Below are 22,406 nucleotides of genomic sequence, written 5' to 3'. Positions count from 1 at the left end.
TTTATCTTATTCATAATTTTATCTTATTCTGTAGATTTTGTAGAGATGTCCTGTTTTTCATTACTGTTGTTGGTGATTTATGTTTTCTCTCTTTAATGAATCAAGAGATTCATCAGTTTTATTGGATGCTTATTCCATTTACCTTTAATGTAATCACTCATATGATTGGATTCCAGTCTGTCATCTTGATACTTGTTTTCTTTTTGTCCCCTCTGTTTTTTGTTCTTTTATTTCTCCATTCCTGGATTGTTTGGGTTAGTTATTTTTAAGTAATTCATTCTTTTTCTTCTATTGACTTTTTAGCCAGTTCTTTGATCATTTTTTAAGTGGTTACTTTAGGGATTACAGTATCCGTCCTTAATTCATCACAGCTGATTCACGTTTAACGAAACCTTTACAACAGTATCATTGTATTTACACCTTTATTGTCCTTTGTACTGTTGTCATTTATTTTACTTCTATAAATGATATAAACTTCGTGATCCACTACTATTTTTACTTTAAAAAGGCAATTGATTTTTTTTTTAACTTTTTTTTAAATTAATTTATTTTGGCTGCATTGGGTCTTCATTGCTGTGCATGGGGCTTTCTCTAGTTGTGGTGTGCGGGGGCTACTCTTCGTTGTGTTGCGCGGGCTTCTCATTGCAGGGGCTTCTCTTGTTGCGTGCAGAGCATAGGCTCTAGGTGCGTGGGCTTCAGTAGTTGTGGCATGCGGGCTCAGTAGTTGTGGCTCGCGGGCTCAGTAGTTGTGGCTCGTGGGCTCTAGAGCGCAGTCTCAGTAGTTGTGGCGCACGGGCTTGGTTGCTCTGAGGCATGTGCGATCTTCCCGGACCAGGGCTTGAACCCGTGTCCCCTGCATTGGCAGGCGGATTCTTAACCACTGTGCCAGCAGGGAAGCCCGGCAATTGATTTTTTAAAAAAATTTAAGAAAAGAAAGAACAGTAGTATTTTTATTTACCCACATTTTGCCATTTTCAATGTGCTTCTTTCCTTTTTGTGGACCTGAATTGTTATCTCTCCCTCCAGCCTGAAGAATTTTCTGTAGCATTTCTTGGAGTAAGTGTCTCTTGGCTACAAATTATCCCAGCTTTTGCTTTTCTGAAAATGTCTTTGTTTCATTAAAATTTTTGAAAATTGTGGCAAAAATACACATAAAATTTACCATTTAAAAAAGTTACCATTTTATTTTTTTAAATTAATTTATTTTTTGGCTGCATTGGGTCTTCATTGCTGTGAGTGGGCTTTCTCTAGTTGCGGCGAGCGGGGGCTACTCTTCCTTGTGGTGCACGGGCTTCTCATTGCAGTGGCTTCTCTTTGTTGCGGAGCACGGGCTCTAGGCACGCAGGCTTCAGTAGTTGTGGCACGTGGGTTCAGTAGTTGTGGCTCGCGGGCTCTAGAGCGCAGGCTCAGTAGCTGTGGCACATGGGCTTGGTTGCTCTGCGGCATGTGGGATCTTCCTGGTCCAGGGCTTGAACCCGTGTCCCCTGCATTGGCAGGTGGATTCTTAACCACTAAGCCACCAGGGAAGCCCCAGATTTACTATTTTAAAGTGTACAGTTCTGTGCCATTAAGTACCTTCATATTATTGTGCAACCATCACCACCATCTATCTCCAGAACTTTTTCATCTTCCCACACTGAAACTCCATCCTCATTAGACACTGCCCAATAGAATAGAGGGCAGACTAGAGCCCAGAAGTAAACCCATGCATGTATTGAATATGATCATATGAGTTTCAACAAGGATGCTAAGACCATTTTATGGGGAAAGAAAGTTTTTCAACAAATAGTGCTGGAACACAGTATTGTAAATTAACTATACTCCAATAAAAATTAATTTAAATAAATAAAATTAAAAGAAAAAACAAGTAGTGCTGGGAAAACTGGATCTCTACATACCAAAAAAAAAAAAAAAAAGGAAGTTGGACCCTTACCTTTACATATACAAAATTTAACTCAAAATGGACGAAAGAACTAAGAGACCTCAGAGATGTAACTATAAATACCTAAGTGATCTAATTATAAAGACCTAACAACTAAAACTATAAAACTCTTAGAAGAAAACAGGAGAAAACTTCATGACATTGATTCAGCAGTGATTTCTTGGATATAACACCAAAGCACAGGCAACAAAAGTAAAAATCCATTAACTGGACTACATCAAAATTAAAAACTTCTTTTCATCAAAGGACACAACCAACAGGGTGAAAAGGCAACCTATGGAATGGGAGAAAATATTTTCAAATCATGTATCTGATAAGGGATTAATATTTCAGAATATGTAAAGAACTCCTACAACTCAACAAAAAAACCCCAATTAGCCTGATTAAAAAATGAGCAAAGGAGGGACTTACTTCCCTGATGGTCCAGTAGTTAAGACTCCACACTTCCACTGCAGGGGGCACAGTTATGATCCCTGGTAGGGGAACTAAGATCCCTAGCAAGCCGCGTGGTGTGGCCAAGAAATAAAAAAATTTAAAAAGTTAAAAAAAAATGGGCAGAAGACTTGAATAGATATTTCTCCAAAGAAGATATACAAATGGCCACAAGCACATGAAAGAGTGCTCAACACCATCCTTAGGGGAAATGCAAATCAGAACCGCAAGAGGAAATAACAAGTGTTTTTTGAATGTGAAGAAAAGCAGTATGTTACTGGTTGGTAGTGTCTTTTATAGTGCAAAATAAAAATAGTAAAAAGAAAAAAAAGGAAAATAACAAGTGTTGACGAGACTATGGAGAAATTCTAATGCTTTTGCTGCTACTAGGAATGTGAAATGGGGGAACAGCCACTGTGGAAAACAGTATCCAGTATTTCGAAAAACTAAAAGTTTCAGGGCACTTCCCTGGTGGTCCAGTGGTTAGGACTCTGCGCTTCCAATGCAGGGGGCTCGGGGTTCGATCCCTGGTCGGGGAACTAAGATTCCACATGCTGCATGCTGTGGCAAAAAAACCCCAAAGATGAAAACCCTAGAAGTTTCAGATTTGCGAGATGAAGTGTGTTCTGGACGTTGGGTGCACAACCGTGTGAATGTATCTAACACTACTGAATGATAACACATAAAAATGGTTAAGATGTTTAATTTTATGTTATGCATATTTTACCACATTTAAAAAATATTTGAGAGAGAAAAAAGTACACGAATTCCAATTTCCAGGTTTTGGTGATTATGAATAATGCTGCTGCTGCAGACATTCTCATACAGGTTTTTGTGTGAACATAAGTTTTCCTCTCTCTAGGGTAAGTATCTAGAAGTAGGATTGCTGAGTCATAAGGTAAGGGTATGTTTAACCTTACAAGAAACTTGACGAACTGATTTTTGTAGTGGTTGTACATTTTGTCACACCAATGTGTGAAAGTTCCAATTGTTCCACATTGTCACCAGCACTTAGTATTACCGTTTTTTCCGCTCCGTTCTAATGGGTGTGTAGTGATGATCTCATTGTGGTTTTAATTTGCATTTCTTAATGTCTAGTGATGTTGAATCTCTTTTCCTATGCTTATTTGCCATTTATATGTCTTTTTTGATGAAGGGTCCAGATCTTTTACTCATTTTGAAAAATTGAGTTGTTTGCCTTGTTTCATTGAGTTTTTTTTTTTTTATTTTTTGCGGTACGCGGGCCTCTCACTGTTGTGGCCTCTCCCGTTGCAGAGCACAGGCTCCGGACGTGCAGGCTCAGCGGCCATGGCTTACGGGCCCAGCCGCTCCGCGGCATGTGGGATCTTCCCAGACCGGGGCATGAACCCGTGTCCCCTGCGTTGGCAGGCCGACTCTCAACCACTGCGCCACCAGGGAAGCCCTCCACTTAAGTCTTGAACCCTCAAAGTCATCCACGAGGATTGGAATCAGTTTCTTCCAAACTCCTGTTAATGTTGATATTTTGACCTTTTGCCATGAATCTTATTGGCACCTAGAGTGGAGAATCCTTTCCAGAAGGTTTTCAGTTTACCTTGCCTGGATCCATCAAAGGGATCACTGTCTATGGAAGCTACAACCTTATGAAATGTAGTTCCTAAAAATCAGACTTGAAAGTAGAAATTACTTTGTGATCCACAGGATGCAGAATGGGTATTAGCAGGCATGAGGATGTTAATCTCATTACATCTCCATCAGAGCTCCTGGGTGACCAGGTGCATGGTCAATGAGCAGTACTATTTTGAAAGGGTTCTTTTTTCTGAGCAGTATGTCTCAACTGTGGGCTTAAAATATTCAGTAAACTATGTTGTATACAGATGTGCTATCACCTAGGCTTTGTTTTTCCATGTATAGAGCACAGGCAGAGTAGATTTAGCCTAATTCTTAAGGACCCTAGAAAATCCAGAATGGTAAATGAGCATTGGCTTCAACTTCAAGTCATCAGCTGCGTTATTCCCTGACAAGGGAGTCGGCTTGACCTTTGAAAATGTGAAGCCAGGCATTGCCGACTTCTTCTCTTTAGTTATGAAAATCCTAGATGGTGTCTTCATCCAATATAAGACTGTTTTATCTGCATTGAAAGTGTTGGGTGTAGCCATTTTCATTAATCATCTTAGCTAGGTCTTCTGGACAACTTGCTGCAGCTTCTACATCAGCTTGGTGTTTCACCTTGTACTTTTATGCCATGGAGGTGGCTTCTTTTCATTAAACCTCATGAACCAACCTCTGCCAGCTTCGGACTTTTCTTCTGCCGCTTTCACACCTCTCTCATCCTTCCTAGAATTAAAGAGCGTTAGGATCTTGCTCTGGATTAGACTTTGGCTTGAGGGAATGTTGTGGCTGGTTTGATCTTCTTTCCAGATCACTAACTTTTTTTTTCAAACCAGTAATAAGGCTGTTTCGCTTTCTTATCATTTGTGTGTTCATTGGAGTAGAACTTAAAAAAATTTTATTTATTTGGCCGCGTCAGGTCTTAGTTGCGGCATGCATGTGGGATCTAGCTCCCCGACTGGGGATTGAATCCAGGCCCCCTGCATTGGGAGTGCAGGGTCTTATCCACTGGACCACCAGGGAAGTCCTTGGAGTAGCACTTTTTAATTTCCTTCAAGTATTTTTCCTTTGCATTCACAACTTGTCTGTTTGGTGCAAGAGGCCAGCTTTCAGCCTAATCTTAGTTTTTGGCATGTCTTCCTCACTAAGCTTAATCATTTCTAGCTTTTGACTTAAAGTGAGAGATGTGCGACTCTTCCTTTCACTTGAACACTCAGAGGCCATCGTAGGGTTATTAATTGGCCTGATTTCAATATTGTTGTGTCTGAAGGAATAGGGAGGGCTGAGGAGAGGGAGAGAGACGGGGGAACGGCCAGTCTGTGGAGCAGTCAGATCACATACATTTATTGATCAAGTTTGCCATCTTAGATGGGTGCAGTTCGTGGTTTCCCAAGACAGTTACAATAGTAACATCAAAGATCAGTGATCACAGATCACCATAGAAAAAATAATAATAATACTGAAAAAGTTTGAAATATTGGGAGAATTACCAATATGTGACACACAGAAATTAAGTAAGCAAATGCTGTTGGAAAAATGGTGCTGGTAGACTTTCTTGATGCATGGTTGTCACAAACCTTCAGTTTGTGAAAAAACGTCAGGGACTTCCCTGGTTGTCCAGTGGTTCAGACTCAGTGCTTCCAATGCAGCGGGCCTGGGTTTGATCCCACATGCCACACTAAGACCCCGTGTCGGTGTGGCAAAAAAAAAAACCCCAAACCGCCAGTATCTGCAAAGTGCAATAAAGTGAAGCAAAATAAAACAAGGCAGGGGACTTCCCTAGCGGTCCAGCAGTTAAGACTCCGTGCTTCCAATGCCAGGGACTCAGGTCTGATCGCTGGTCAGGGAACTAAGATCCCACGTGCCACATGGTGCAGCAAAAAAAAAAAAGCAACAAAAAAACAAAGCATGCCTGTACTTTCTTAACAGTGTTAGATCTTCCCAGTCTTCTTTTTTAAAAAATAAACTTATTTATTTTTGGCTGCGTTGGGTCTTCGTTGCTGCACACGCGCTTTCTCTAGTTGTGGCGAGTGGGGGCTACTCTTCATTGCGGTGTGCGGGCTTCTCATTGCGGTGACTTCTCTTGTTGTGGAGCACAGGCCCTAGGCGTGCAGGCTTCAGTAGTTCTGGCACGCAGGTTCAGTAGTTGTGGCGCATAGGCTTGGTTGCTCTATGGCATGTGGGATCTTCCCAGACCAGGGATCGAACCGGTGTCCCCTGCATTGGCAGGTGGATTCTTAACCACTGTGCCACCAGGGCAGTCCCTTCCCAGTCTTCTGATCTGTGAACAAGGATGTCTTTTTGTTTATTTAGGTCTTTAATTTCTTTCAATTATGTTCTATAGTTTTCAACGTACAAGTCTTGTACTTCTTTTGTTAAATTTATTCCTAAACATTTTATTCTTTTTGATGCTGGCCTGTGTGCTGTTTAAGCAGGGTGACTTCATCATGAACATAACATTTCGGGAAACCATCTGTCTAGAGATTAGGTTCTTTGGTTGGAAAAGAAGCCTGGAACATACCTTTATGATTCCTGTTTTTTCCCCCTTTCAGTTTTTAGTCTGTATTTTGAATTTGGTTGGAATAGGGCCCTGTGTCACAAGGGCTTCTGTACAGTGAGAGAGAGCCAGGATACGGGGAAGGCAGGCTTTGGAATCCAGCAGACCTTTGGCTTTCTCTGGCTGTGTGACCTTGAGTACACATCTGAGCTGCCCTTTTCTCATTTGTCAGTCTTTGGAGCTGTTTTTGAGGATTCAGTGAGCTAAGTAAATGAAAAAGCACCTGGCTGCTGCTTGGCCCCCATTGGGCTCATTTCCTAGACTGATGTCTCAGAAACAGCCCAACTGGAAACTTGGGGCTCCTTTTAGCGCTTCTGAACTTTTCATTGTGATAATTTTCAAATACACATAAACATCGAAATCACCTTCCTGTATTCCTGACTGTGGATTAATTCACATCTTCCCCCTCCTTAGCACTGCCTCTGGCCTGGCGAGGACAGCCTGTTTCCCCTCCCCGTTTAATTTCTGCCCCCACTTTCTCCTTGCCACACTGGGGTGAAAACGTTAACACTTCAGTCCAGCTGTCTTTAGCCAAAGAGCCTAGGACTATGAACGCTGGGAATTTACTGCTTGGAAATGGGTTAGAATCCTAAATATTTCCCTTTTCAGGGCTCAGATCAACCCTGGGCCCCTAGTTGTGGGGACCATTATGGGGCCCTTTCTGTAACAGGCACTCAGCATCTTCTCTCTGGTCTCAGTCAAGTGGACCTGAAGCTGGTTTTCCCACTAGGATCTGATTCTTCACTCCTCTGGGCAGGGTCCCTCCTCACCCCTCTCCACCTCTTCCCATTCATCTCCCCCACAAGGTCCAGTTTCATGCTACCCTTCCCGGAAACCTTCCCGATTCCCACCGGCCAGAAGCTTTTACCCCTGCTGCCTGTGTCCCCTGCGTATACCACTGAACACTCTTCTGTTTTATCTTGTTTAAGCATCATTCTGTCTTTTCTTCTAGATCTCGAGCTGGCTAGCCTGAGGGAAGGGCTGCACCCTGTCCATGCGTGTTGTCTGGCCTGGCACAGGACACAGGTGCTGCACATACATCTGCTGGACCACTGACCTGAGGCAGGTGGACACCTGTTAACATTTTCTGGGGTGGGCGCCGATTAATACTTAGTGTGCGGGTTCACCGCACATGGAGGTACTGGTTATTTTTCCTGAGACAATGTAAAATAGTGGAAAGGACAAACAGGAGTCTGAATTATGGTACTTGAAGAGAGTCTTCTTTAGCCCTCAGCAGATGATCGAACATAGTGTAGAAGCTCCGTGACAGTAACAAGGAAGACCTGCCGAACGATGCCAGAGCAGCTCGCTCTCAGTATTCTTCTGAGTTTTCAAACTTGTTCAAAGCCGATGTAATGTTCAGTTCGAGGGAGGACTGGTAACCTCTCTTCAGTGCCCAGCACAGTATCAGACTCCGCGTTGTCATCTCTCTCGGCCTCCTGGGTTTATTTCCACACGGTTTCTTTCCTTTCCTACAGCCTCATTCCCCTGACGATTTCCTGACTGGCAGGTAGCAAAAACAAAGTGTAACAGAGAATAGGGATGTACTGTCAGCCCAGCTCCAAGTGCTTTTTCAAGGAGTTACTTGTGACTTAGGCAGATATGACCCCTCTTAGGTGCTCATTCTTAGCCCTGTAAGATGAGGGTGATTGGAAGACCATGAGGTTATCCACAGGGGACCACAGAAGAAGGACCTGTATCAAGCTGATAAAGGCTAATTAGTATCAATTCCAATTGATAACATTTAGCTGGTATTTGTGTTTTCCCCTGAACTTTGGACAAATTTACCAAAATCTGTTTTTTAAAATCTATTTTATCACAAAATCACTTCACGTAACGGTTAGGGAGGGCTGTAAGCTAGTGCTTGCACCCCCCCTCACCAACCTGAATCCTACACATCAGGCATGCAAACTGAGGCATTCTAAGATAGATAAAGATGCAAGAAGTGAAACAAAGTCAGGTGTCTGTCTCACACAGTTTATTTAACAATAGGTAATAAGAAATCAAATTTAACAGTCTATACAGTGATCCAAAGTTCATATTTATAAGTAATCAACTTTAATCTCATGATTTACAAGTTGAGGGTTTTTGCTTTCTATTTTCAAGTTTTACAGAAAGTGTGTGTGTGTGTGTGTGTGTGTGTGTGTGTGTGTGTGTGTGTTTTGGGGGTGGACAGGGTAAGGAGGAAGAAAGCAAGCAAAGAAGAAACCCCAGGGACATTTTGCATGTTAAAATCATCCCACTGGAATTGTTTCTTACCCTCTTTTTAATTTTTTCCTTTGTTAGATGTAAAAATAACGAAAAAAATTCTTTCAAGAAACAGAACCACAATATATAATACATCAATTTGGCAGCTGCCCCTGTATATTTTGAAAAAGTCATTTTTCTCTCTACATGTACAAATTACTTTAATACTTGAAGTTTTTACGATCAGACTTACGGAATAGAAAATTTTCTGGAGCACAAAAGTTGACTTGAGGGGACTTTTTTTCCTTTTTTTTTTTTTTAAACATTTTTAAAAGAATGAACATCTTTGCACCCAGAGAAAAAAATTGGTATTTTAATATATATTTATATATATTTATATATATATAGAATGTAATTTTAAAGTAACATTAACCCCTTTTGTCCTCTGGTTTTAGAAATGTTCTTTTTTAACTCTTCCATAAAGTGAGGAAAATAGGGAAGAATGTCAACTATCTGCACCAGTAAATAATAACTATTAATATTACATATTTTCATTAATTTAAAAAAAATAATAAAACCTATTGGAGGTGCAAGGCGGGAGCATGTGGTTGGCTTCACAGACCTCAGCCTCCTCCCAGTGCACACTTGAACCAAACACACAAGGAAAAAAAAAACCAGGCTGGTGGGGACCAGCCATAACAAAAATAGATTCTTTGTGTTCTATCAGTCACCCCTCAGGTTCATTTCGCATGTTTGCTTTAAACCACAAACAGCTACCACGCAGTTCTTGTGTGTTCCAAGGAAAATTGTCTTTTAGGCTAAGAAAGATTCAAAAAAATTGTTTTCAGTACAAAAAGTCTTAAGAGAAAATAATTTTTTTGCTCCCAAAATACTACAAGGTGTCTCTAGTGTATGTCTAGTGTACTCTGTGAGAGGTTTGAATTCAAGTCTGAGTTGTCGGTGCTGAGTCCCAGGTCCGTGGCGCTGGCACCATGGAGGTTTGCCATGCCTGGATTGCTAGTCAGCTGAGAGAGCATCGAATTCTGGTCCGGGCTGGCAAAATGCCCTTGTTCCATGGGGTTGCCCTGGGCAGCGACCAGTCCAGGATGTGGAGAACTGGTCTGTGGGGAAACGTGGTGTGGAGAAGGCTGAGGCTGCATCCGTGGGGAAGGACTGGAGTGGGGGGGCTGGGACTGTGGCCGCGGAGAAGGAACAGGCTGGGGAGACCGCACTTGATTGGAGAGAGATGGGATCTGCTGGCCTGGAAGGTGCGGGGACTGAGCCTGACTTGGGAGCATATGCTGCTGGGGGCTCATGGGGTTGGGCTGAGCGGGTGACCCCATCTGTTGCTGAAGGAGTCGCTGCTGATAGGCCTGCAGGCCGGCTCCTGCCTCTGCCCCCAGGGCCTGGGGGAGCTGGCCCAGCTGGCCCCCGCTCCCTTGCTGCAGGTGCTGCATGTGCTGCTGCATCCGGGGCGGCGGCGGCGGTGGCTGGGGGGCAGGGTAGCCCAGGCCCTGGGGTGGCTGAAACTGGCTGTGGCTGGCCAGCCCAGGCCCGACTCCTGGCCCCGCTCCCTGCTGCTGCTGCTGCTGCTGCTGCATCATCTGCTGCCGCCTCAGAATGTCTCGGAACTGCGCCGGCATGGTGCTGTGATTCATGCTCATCTGCTGAGCCTGGGGGCTCATCCCCCCCATGGGCGGCGGGAGCTGCTGCTGTGGCGCTTGCTGCTGTGGCAGGCCGGCCCTCTGGACGCCCGCCTGCATGGGATTCAAGTTCGGCATGGCGGGGCTGGAGTGGACCCCCTGCTGGCCTGGCATGGCGGGGGGCTGCAGCCCTGGCTGGCCCTGGGGCACGCCGGGCTGCCCGGGGAGGGGCTGCGGATTGGAGCTGGCGTACTTGGCAGCCCGCTGCTTGATGAACGCAGCCAACAGCTGGGGGTTGGCGTGAAGGATACTAAGCACCTGTTGCTGCTGCAGGGGGGAGCTGGGAGACCTGAGAGTCCGCAGAAGGTTTTGTAAGGCTTGTTGAGACACAGTGCCCGGTTTGAGAGGGCTCACACCTACCTGGCCCAATCCCGGTTGGGGAGCCATGTTCAGGGGCTGACCATGCTGTGACACTGACATCATGGCTGGCCTGGGCATCCCGGGCTGCAGGTGCTGGGGCTGAGGCAATCCTCCTTGGGCCCATGGTGGTGGCTGCTGCATCCCTGTGGGCCCCACCCCTGGCTCCAAATGCCCGCCGGGACCTCTGGCCATGGGGGGTGCGTTCATACCCATGGGGGCCATCGGCGTCATCTGGGGCATCTGGTGCTGGATCGGCCTTTGAAAAATTTGCACATGGGCCATCTGGCGCTGCGTCTCGGCTGCCCTCTGAATCTGCATCGCCATTTCCACCGCTGCAGGAGGGGGTCCTGGGAGGGGTGGCTGAGCAGTCTGCGGAGGGGTCGGGGGGGTGACCTGGCCGGCTGCCTTGCCCTGGGACACCGGGCCAGCAGCCTGAGTCCTGGGCAAGTAGGGCGGCATGCTGGCGGGAGGGGTGGGCTGGGGCTGGGAGGGGGGCTGGGGCGTCTGCGGGGTGGTCGGCTGCTGGCCGGTGGGCGTGGTCGGGGTCGCAGGCGTCGGGGAGGGCAGGCCCTGCTGCTGCCCCACCACGCCAGCCCGCTGCATGCTGGCCATCCTCCTGCGGAGCATCTGGGCTTGCTGGAGCCGGTGCTGTAGCTGCTGCTGCCGGAGCTTCTGCTTGATGTTGAGGCAGAAGGGCACGGGGCACTTGTTCTCCTGGCAGTGCTTGGCGTGGTAGCAGCAGAGGGCGATGAGCTGCTTGCAGATGGGGCACCCTCCGTTGGTCTTCCGCTTGCAGCCCTTGGTGTGCTGCACAACCCGCTTCATCTTCTGGCAGGAGGGCAGGGAGCAGTTGGCATTTCGGCACTGGCAGGCGTGGACCAGAGACTGGATGCACCGCTGGATGCTCAGGCGGCGGGAATCTCCCGGGCTCTGGGTGGCCGCGGCCTGCTGGTTGTTGCTCTCGTCATCTAACCCGAGACCGAGTTTCTCCATTTTGTGGTCATGGTTTTTAGTGTTATAGCAGGTGATACACAAATCATAATCCTGGGGGAAGACACAGGTGCAGGTCAACTCTCCAGGATTAAAGTCATTCAAAAGTAGTTACATACTCTGCTTGGGCTAAAAAGCCCCGTTTTAGAGAAAGCCTCTAATCAACTACTCAGACCAGGCCCCACCCACCCCGTCCTGTTACTCACCAGTGGCCCCGGAGCCCAGGAAGGCCCTCCAGGCCTGCATAACCTCTGTCTGAATCGCATCTCAGGCACCTGGAAGGCCCCCCCCGCCCCTCCCCTGCCAGGGGCCTACCTCGCACACGGTGCAGTGCCAGCGCGTCTCCACGTGGTGTTTGCACTCGTTGCAGGTGTAGACGAAGCGGTCCTGGCTCTGGGTGTGCAGCTCCACCAGCATGCACATGGTGGACCACTGGGCTCTTCGGAGTGAGGAGAACTCCAGGTGCTTGTCCCTTGCGAGGGTGAGAAAGGCATCCCGCCCGTCCATTAGGTCGCAGGGGATGAGGGGGTCGGGATCAACGATGGGAGGCAGGGAGTTGGCGGCGGGGCCGGCGATGAGACGGATCACAAAGAAGACCTGCAAAACAGACAGTCTCATCCTGACTCTGGCGCTAGAGCACCACGGGGCACTGGACCAGATGCCGCGGACGGCTGGGCCAGGCTGTGCACCTGGGGGGCCAGGACACCTGGCTTAGTTTTATGACCACCTCGCAAGGTTACACGACATGGCCCTCTTTCTCCTGCTTCACTACCTCTGTGCTCTTCTCTGGGACTTGTCTACGATGGGCCTAAAGAATCTACATCTTATGTTTTCTACCTCATTCAATAATTTCTTCAAAAGAAGACTGGTCGGGTACAGCACCATACAGTGGACATTCTGCCTCAAAGTGGTCTACTTTAAGATACAATCCATGATTTAACCTGACTCTAATCATAAGGAAACAGAAAAATCCAAATTGAGGGACATTCTATAAACAATTGGGCTGGAGTCTTCCATGTCATATTAAGAAAGTAAGGCCAGGAACCAAAACATGGCGACTCGGCATGGAGCAGGAGAAGCAGGCCCGAGACGGCAGCAGCGGGCGAGGTTCCTGAGCGTGAAGCCACAGCGCGCTCACACAGAAAACGCCCTCCTTCCTAGAAGGGACTTGCTGCAATAAAGATAAAGAAAATGTAGCAGAATGTTAACAGCTGGTGAATCTAAGTGAAGGCTATGGGAGGGCACCTTCTATATAACTTTCCTGTAAGTTTGGAGGAAAAAAAAAGTTGGTAGGGGTGGGAAAATTAAAAAAGCAAAACCTCCTTCGTCCTTGCTACAGAAACAGCAAAAGTTGAAGTTTGTTCACTGAAGTTTAAAGACACACAACCACCATTAATTCCCATAACCACTGGTGTAAAGGCTGCAAGAGGAAGCTCGGATTATATATGTAATAATAAAATGTAAAATGGAACCTTCAAGAGATCAAGAACTTGTAACTGCTGTATTGCCCACTATATTCTACCAGTTTTTCAGAGGCTGAAAATCTGTGCAAACTGGCAGTAACATTTGTTATATACTTGGGCAGCAATGCTGGCATAAAACAAGAGTCTAGAAAAAGAACACAGGGACTTGCCTGGCAGTCCAGTGCTTAAGACTCCGTGCTTCCACTGCAGGGGGCGTGGGTTCGATCCCTGGTTGGGGAGCTATTAAGACCCTGCATGCCACACAGTGTGGCCAAAAACAAAAACTTGAAAAAAACAAAAAAAAGAAAACATAGGACAAGAGTGCACACACTGACTAAAGACATATAAAAACAGATGCCGAAAGTTAAAAACATCAAGGGAGGACCGTGATGTGTGTGTGACCTTGTAATACTGGGTGTGACATTGTGGCTCAAAGAAAGCACTCATAAAGCAAGGAAGAGCATTTTGAAAATGGCTGATCTAACAAGTAGGGAATGTCTGCAGCAACCCAGCAACCCATTCAAAAGAGGGGCAGATAAAACCATCTGGTGACTCCCTAGGAAATATTCACTATGGCCAACCATCCAATAACAACCATTATGACTGATTCCACTGTATGTCACCCTAGAGCTAAGACAATACTTGAATTTAACCTAAATTGACGACCTTAGATTCTAACTCCTAACAGGTGACTACTACCCACATCTTCTTCAGATGATGTATCCACAACTTAAGTCACACCTATTATGACATACTCTAAGGGCTTTCCCCAACTGCTGTTATGATAGAATTCTGTGACACTATATATTGCTCAAAACAGCTGACAATCATTATCTAAGTGAGGCATCCACACCTTAAACCAAGACTTCAAGTCCCCTCTCCACATAATGGCCTCTTCCTATAAGAACTTGACTATGATGTCTGAACAGAGTCATACATGTTAAAAAACAACAACAACAACAAACTGACATGAATTACCCTTCAAGACTCCTCATCTTAGCAATGATGACGTTGGGGAGAAAAAGTCCAACACACCCAGTTTTACTCCCAAGCTACCTACAACAATAAAGCAATTTAAATAATGAAATAATTCAAAGTTTTAACTTTGCTAAGAAGGTGTTACAGGTGCATATATGAAAGTTTAACTTTTCTTCAATTCTCTACACTTCCCAGTTCCCTTTCAGGAAGGCAAATATTCATTCATTTTGCCAAAGTTCCATTACAGACAAAGTGGAGTGGCCAAATGGAGTTCTAAGGAGCTTGGTCTAAAACAAAACAATAAAGATACCCAACAAGCCAATCTCCTGAACAATGGACAGAAATACAAACATAAAAGGATCACAAACAACAGGGTCAGACAAACTATGCTTACACTTTCCCAGCACCATCTAGCTTTATAACAGCTACAAATCAAAGACGGCTTACGTTTCCTATTCTCAGCACCCACTCTAGCCATCCTCTTTTTGCCTTCTTTCCCCTCAAATGATTTTCTTCCTTCTGAATTTCAAATGGTCTGGTGCTCACGTCATAAATACACAACCACGGTGGGGAGCTTTTGAGAAATCCTGCCCTGTTCTTTTCCATGCTTGGTGGCTATATCTTACCTCTTTATGCTTCTCCATGGTGGCATACAGTTTTTGCGAGAGGTCATTGGATACATTGGGCATGCCTGGCTTCTTCTTATTGCCCCTACTCAGGCTGCTCTTGTTTTTGCTAGTTTTCTTATTATTCTTCTTTTTAGCATTTTTGCTGTCTCCCTTTGTCACCTGCAGGTTAGCACAAGAGGACGAGAAAATGTTAACTATTTGTTAAGAGATTTAAGAAAAAATAATGGTAAAAAGACTCCATTTTTTTTTTAAGACTCCATTTTTGAAACTAGAGATCATAACCTTCCACCTTACACCATCTGCTCTCTTCATTCCTCCTCTCTTTTTTAAAGCTGTTATTTACAGTAAATTAAAGTTTACTAACGTTTTTGCACTTATTTTCTCCCAGTGAAGAATGTCTCCACTAATGTCTCTTCGTTAAGACAATGGCAGCCTTAGCTTTTTGGCCAGAAGAACCCCGCAGACCAAGGAGACACCTCAGGTGGACCAAGGCTATCCCAGATTTGAGGACAAGAACAAGGAGTGAGTGGCAGTGTGGGGTAGTGAAGTGCACACAGGAGCAGGGAGCCAAAGGCCTTGGCTACATTTCCTTCTGCTCACTTTCTAGAATTTTATGGGCCTACTATTAAAAAAAAACCTTGAAAAACGTTCAGTCGAGGAGTTTAAACTGCAGGCTGTAAAGGGTTTTTATTAGACTATTTAAGGGTGACTTTAATAGTTCAGACTCAGCAAGGGCAATCTAGATAAACTATGGGGAAATAAATGACAAGGAAAAGCTCCTCAGATGATCCTTCTACAACATAGGTTCTGTTTGGGGACTGGCAAACTCTGGCCCAGACCTGTTTTTGTATGGCTAAGAATGATGGTTTTTATATCTATAAAGTGTTGTTTAAAGAAAAAAAGAAAAAGCAGAAAAAAAGAATGTGCTGGAGACAATATATGACCTGCAAGGCCAAAATATTCATAATCTAGACCTCTGCAGAAAAAGTTTACCAACCCCATGCTCTAGATGGGTAATTTTCTCAGTCTTCCATTACTAGAAATCCAAGATTCCATTTAAAAATGAGGTCTGGTACTTCCCCGGTGGTCCAATGGCTAAGATTCCGTGCTCCCAATGCAGGGGGCCCGGGTTCGATCCCTGGTCAGGGAAGTAGGTCCCGCATGCCATAACTAAGACTCTGCGGAGCCAAATAAATAAATATTTTTAAAAAATGAGGTCTGGGACTTCCCTGGTGGCACAGTGGTTGAGAATCCGCCTGCCACTGCAGGGGACAAGTGTTCGAGCCCTGGTCTGGGAGGATCGCACATGCCGCGGAGCAACTAAGCCCGTGCGCCACAACTACTGAACCTGTGCTCTAGAGCCTGCGAGCCACAATTACTGAGCCTGCGAGCCACAATTACTGCAGCCCACGTGCCTAGAGCCTGTGCTCTGCAACAAAGAGAAGCCACCACAATGAGAAGCCCATGCACCGTAACAAAGAGTAGCCCCTGCTCGCCACAACTAGAGAAAGCCCGTGCACAGCAACGAAGACCCAAAATCAGCCAATCAATCAATTTATATATTAAAAGAAAGAGGTCTGATGCTAAAAAAGGCTTAAAACCACTCAACTAGAACCACAGTAACTTATCTACGCCAATATTTCTTGCCCAACTTGAAGAGCTGAGAGCTTTAAGACCATGTTGAAAACTTAAGCTCACTTCTGGGTTATACATGAGAATAGGTAGAGGCTGGAAAGGGAAATGCAAAGCCCTCACATCTGTGCTTTCGTTGCTCGTGTTCTCCTCTCGCTTTCTCTCTTCCTCCTCCTGTTCCAGTTCCTTAATGCTCTCTTCCAGTACATTGGGCCAGAAATCACCTTCAAAGTAAGGCAATTCCTTCGCGCTTGTTAATCGATCTTCAGTAGCTTGTTTAAAAATATCCTGTGAAAATATCCGTGTACAAATAGGAATTTATATATTAAAAAAAAACACGTTTATTATACAGAAGCAGTCATAGCTAACGGATGCAAGAAACATGAAGAATCAGATGTGTCTTCTGGAAGATGGCAGAGATTTTATACCCAAGTCTGATGTCCGGGGAGACATTTAGTGTCACAAACAGTGAAAGGTCTGGTCTGAAATCAGTATTTCTGATTCCTCTTTCCTCTACCCACGAGGACAGGGAAATTATCCGCCTTTACATAAACAAGTGGCAAACTATCCTGTCAGGAACAATGGCAAAGGCAGCATCATTCACACCGTGGCTTCTACCACTCTTGAGACAGAACGCAGTGCGACAGGAGGCACGCCCGCCTTGCACACACCCTTGAAGTATCAGCAGTTCCTACTGAGAAATATGTTCAAAACAACCCCAATTACAATTACTGGAAACCACATGGTTAAAGAATGATTTGCTGGGCTGCTTAGGAAAACACCCATTTCATGTTTTCCTCCCCATGAGTAAAAACAGATAAGATATTTAGTAGTTCAAGTTTCTTAACATGGGATACCCTACAATCACAAATGGCTATTAAATATTTTGCCAGATCCACTCATCTTAGTAATTCAGGAAAGAAAACACCCGCTATCAAATTAGCTTAATTTTACAAATTACATGGAAGAGGGAGAACAAACAGGAGATTTCTGTTAAGATAGTAAAAAGAGCAGAATACAGAGCAGCAGGATTACTCAAGCCACAGTTCTATCATCCCCCCCACCTCCTGACCTTGTAGTCGTGGACAATTCGCTCGGATACAGCCTTGTCGAGCATCTTTTTGTACCACTCCTGCAGTCGCTTGGGCTTGGGTATCTTCTGGTCGGGGGGGTGGCAATGGAAGATGTAGTCGTCTCCTTCACTTGGGGGGCATGCCCAAATATGCCCTGTTGTATACCTAACAACACAAAGAGAAGGAACATTCAAGAGAAAGATCACCCATCCTAGAAAGAATGTTATACTTTAAACTACAAAGTGGAGTCAGTACAGAAACCAATAATTTCCCCGAGATAACATGAAGTGTGCAATCCACATCAGACCAAAAGTCTTAGGCCAGGGACTTCCCTGGTGGCACAGTGGTTAAGAATCCGCCTGCAAATGCAGGGGACGCGGGTTCGAACCCTGGTCCTAAAAGATCCCACACGCCGTGGAGCCACTAAGCCCATGAGCCACAACTACTGAGCCTGCGCATAGCAACAAGAGAAGCCACCATAATGAGAAGTCTAGACACCGCAACGCAAGAGTAGCCCCCGGTCGCAGCAACGAAGACCCAACGCAGCCAAAAAAAAAAAAAAAAAAAAGTCTTCCAGGCCAGAACTCGGCATAACCCTGGATCAAAAAAATCCCAAATTTGCATTTAAAGACCAAACAAAAGCTACAATGCAAAGGAAAATGAATCCATGTCAGCAGGTGGGCTAAATGAAATGCAAACTGTTAAAAGGAATAACCTGCAAGGTGAGGTGGTGAGGTGCTAAATATTCTCAAGTACATATATACCTTGAAGGTAAGGAACCAGTCTGATGAATTTTTTTTTATCCCCAGACCTTAGTGTGATTTTGGTTTTGATACTCATGTGCAAAAGGACCAAGTGCAGGTTAAGGTTCTGGCCCTTCAAATCAAACTGTACCTAATAGCTTAACTGAACAAAATAAATCTGGGATGGGTGCAACTACAGTCAAAATATCCATTTCTTTCCCACTGGCAAAATTAACCAAGGGTCTCCAAATTATAGTTCCATTAGATGAAAGCCAAAGTTGAGGAAAAAAGACCAAAAGTCACATATTTGCCTGTATATCTCACCATAATATCAGTGGTGATTAGTTTAAAACTAATTAAACAAGTTGTTTTGCATTTGTTTTTATGCTTACCCTAATTTCTTGACGTATTCCAAATACCCAATTAGAATTTCATGATAGACTGCAGTCCTCAAGCATTTAGGACGGAAGAAATGAACACTGTCCAGGTATGATATGTAAACTCTCCTATACCAAACGAGGAGAAAGAAGCCAGGTCAAGTCACGCAACGAGTTCCTACTGAGGTGGCTAAAAACACCTTCTCTCTTTTCTGTGCCCTTTGCTGACCTTGTCATTTTTAATGCTTATCACACAATATTACAGTTATTTAGGTAAATGACTAGATTGTGAACCCGTCGGGGGGTTTTGTGGGCCTGTGGCTCTATTACAGTCTCAGCACCTAGCAGGGCCTGAGACACAGTATAATCAGTCAGTATTGAGCAATCCAAACATTCTGGCAGCACTCTTATTCTGGCCTTTATACTATTTTGGAAATGGAGAATTCTAAACCATATTCTACCTCATTTGTATGACATTCTTTCACGTACATCTCAGCAAGGTACTTGAAACAACCTAAACTTAATTACATTTTCTGAAAAGTCGTCATTTTGTGTTTTAAGCTGCTGTTCACATCCCTTTCCCTATTACTATGACCACACAAGAGCAGTATTTTCTAGTTTTGTTTTACTTCAACACTACACACTTGAAAACTTGCATTTCCAAAACAAGCACATCAAATATTTTCTTGTCCATTATGCTTGTTTACCTTACTATAACTTCAAACTCCCATGCAAATTAGAAAGTAGCCATAGTAAAGTCTTACCTCTGGTTCGGCGGGGGGCAGTCAGAACCATACTCTTGAACGTGCATGCCAAAGAAACACAAGTCAACACCATCAATCTCCTCAAAGGCAAAGAGGGCTTTCGTTCGATATGGAAAGGATTCTGCCATCTCTCCACTGTCTACAAACCTATACAATTCATGTTGGAGGGAAAGACCACAACGTTTCATTCAGATTAGATTCATCAACAGTAACTGTGTATGAGCAACTGTGGATCCACAAAGAAGAGGGGCAATTATGAGGTACCTTGCTTTCATGCCTGGTTTGACTTCCACAGTTTTGTCAGAAGCATGAACTACTCTAACGGTGACCTCTCCTGACTCAGGGTGATTCTGTCGCCTCAGAAAGTCATTCACACGATTCTCCAGAAAGGTGCCAAGCCTGGTAGATGGCAACCCTAAGAATTTAAAAGTTAAAAGTTCAGTAGTATCTAAGGTGCAAATTTATTACTATCAGTCTTAAGTTTCAATACCAAATCTCATTTCTGCTTTTTCAATACTAACAAGATTACTTGCTAGATTTTGTTAAGTTAGCAATCTAGTTAATACTTAAAAAAAAGATTTAATGTGGAACACTTTACGAGTCTATCATCCTTACAGAGCGCCATGCTAATCGTCTCTATATCATTCTGATTTCAGTATATGTGCAGTTAAAGCAAGCAGGGTAGTTAATACTTTTTAAATGTTATTTTCCCCAACTTTTTATTTTGAAAAATTTTCCTTTTCAGAAGAGTCAAAAAACAGAACAAACACTCATATGCACTTTGCCTCAATTGCAGTAATATTAAACAACTGTCGGGTGCTTTGATAAGCTTTACAGAGGATTAAAAGCAACCTGTAGATCAGCAAAAAACTGCAAAGGCATCATTCTACAAAACTAAAACTGACTGCCATCCCCACCCAACTGAAAAGATCAGACAGGTCTAAATGCAGTCCCAACTAAGGGTATACACAAAACTGAGGGAATCAGTTTGAGGGAATTCATGAGATGGCAATTCTGGGAAAGTATTTCCACATCTGGCCTCCATCAGGATACGTGCAGGAACAAGAAAAACATATATCCTCCTTCCTATAAATAACTAGGTCTAATAATTTTCACACCAAAAACTACATTACAGTTCAACTTTAAGTACATCATGGAAAAATTATTTGGTTTTAACTTTGGTTAAATATTTCAAACAGGGGCTTCCCTGGTGGCGCAGTGGATAGGAATCTGCCTGCCAATGCAGGGGACACGGGTTCGATCCCTGGTCGGGAAGATCCCCCATGCCGTGGAGCAACTAAGCCCGTGCACCACAACTGCTGAGCCTGCGCTCTATAGAGCCTGTGAACCACAACTACTGAAGCCCACGCGCCTGGAGAGGCCACTGCAATGAGAAGCCCGCGCGCCTGGAGAGGCCACTGCAATGAGAAGCCCGCGCACCACAATGAAGAATGGCCCCCACTCAGAAGCGAAGACCCAATGCAGCCAAAAAATAAATTAATTAAAAAAATTTTTTAAAATTTCAAATAATGTTGAAACAAAATAATTCATTCTGGATGTTTATTTTTAACTATGCTTCAGTGAAGCTTTGCCAAATTTTACCTGTAAGAATGAAACTTACTTTTAGCAGAAAACTTATTTTCTTTTCTAGTTCGTGCAGTCTTCTTTAAACAGCCATCACAGACAAATCTAAAATGTAAACCAAGACTTTGCTTAAACAACTTAGAGAAACACTTGAAGTAACGTATGCTATAGAATCTATCTTATGTATGTGTAAGGCTGAAATTTAAAAGACAACCTGGGAGCAATATTTCTAAATACACAACAAAAAGTTAATGTAACCAATATACACAGAGCTTTTAGAAAACATTAAGAGAAAAAGGATAAAAAACCTAATTGCGGGCTTCCCTGGTGGTGCAGTGGTTAAGAATCTGCCTGCCAATGCAGGGGACACAGGTTTGAGACCTGGTCCGGGAAGATCCCACATGCCGCAGAACAACTAAGCCTGTGCGCCACAACTACTGAAGCCCGCACGCCTAGAGCCTGTGCTCTGCAACAAGAGAAGCCACCGCAATGAGAAGCCTGCGCACCGCAGAGTAGTCCCCCAGCTGCCACAGCTAGAGAAAGCCCGCGCGCAGCAATGAAGACCCAACACAGCCAAAAATAAAAAAAAAAATAGAAATAAAAAACCTAACTGAGAAATAGATAAAAGACATGAAGAAATGTGAAGGGCATATAAATTGGCATACACGCACAAAGATGCTGAAGAATCACAGATTAAAGCAGAAAATTTGTGTCATGGCCAATCACATTGGCAAAAGTCTATATGCTACCGGTGGGAATGTAAATAAGTACGTTTTGAAAGCAGCACTAATATTTTTTTTTTTCAGCACTAATATTTTTTTAAAAAAAATATTTTTTGACTACGCTGTGGGATCTTAGTTCCCTGACCAGGGATTGAACCTGTGCCCCCTGCATTGGAAGCCCAGAGTCTTAACCACTGGACTGCCAGGGAAGTCCAGCACTAATAGATTTTAAATGTACATTCTCTTTGTTTTTGCAATTACATAAGGATATGTGCATAAGTAGAATTTAAGTACTCATCAACGCCTGGCTGACCTTCAGTTGCAAGGATCATTGCAACTCCCTTAATTATCCTTACCCACTCTTAATTAAGGAAAGCACTAAAAAGGCCTATCTAAAGACAAGCCATATAAACATCAACTACTGAGCTTTTCCTTAGTGTTTTTTTCTGGAAATTTGTTAATTAGCCTCTTCTTTCCTGTGACCTCTGAACTAGCATCAACAGTCAGTCCAGGGGACTTTCCTGGTGGTCCAGTGGCTGAGACTCCACGATCCCAATGCAGAGGGCCCGTGTTTGATCCCTAGTCAGGGAATTAGATCCCACATGCTGAAACTAAAGATCCTGCAGCCAAAGTTCTTGCGTGCCGCTACAAAGATCCCACATGCCACAACTAAGACCCGG

General features: G+C 44.3%; 1 protein-coding gene across 1 annotated transcript in view; it reads right to left on the bottom strand.

Moving 5' to 3' along the window:
- Window positions 1-8,498: 8,498 nt before the first annotated feature.
- Window positions 8,499-22,406, bottom strand: part of EP300 (EP300 lysine acetyltransferase) — a 73,228-nt gene continuing 59,320 nt past the window's right edge. Inside the window, exons 23-31 of the mRNA XM_082850848.1 lie at window positions 21,042-21,109; window positions 19,685-19,835; window positions 19,421-19,567; window positions 18,672-18,785; window positions 17,536-17,701; window positions 16,587-16,751; window positions 14,829-14,990; window positions 12,077-12,358; window positions 8,499-11,815 (exon numbers count right to left, since the gene is read on the bottom strand). Coding sequence (XP_082706974.1) covers window positions 9,614-11,815; window positions 12,077-12,358; window positions 14,829-14,990; window positions 16,587-16,751; window positions 17,536-17,701; window positions 18,672-18,785; window positions 19,421-19,567; window positions 19,685-19,835; window positions 21,042-21,109 — 3,457 coding nt within the window. The 3' untranslated portion in view covers window positions 8,499-9,613. The remainder of the gene's footprint in view (window positions 11,816-12,076; window positions 12,359-14,828; window positions 14,991-16,586; window positions 16,752-17,535; window positions 17,702-18,671; window positions 18,786-19,420; window positions 19,568-19,684; window positions 19,836-21,041; window positions 21,110-22,406) is intronic.

Source organism: Leucopleurus acutus (genome assembly GCF_964270905.1).
Source record: "Leucopleurus acutus genome assembly, chromosome: 11".
NCBI lineage: Eukaryota > Metazoa > Chordata > Mammalia > Artiodactyla > Delphinidae > Leucopleurus > Leucopleurus acutus.
Note: the sequence above shows the minus strand (reverse complement) of the source record. Positions and strands in the feature narration are given on the sequence as shown.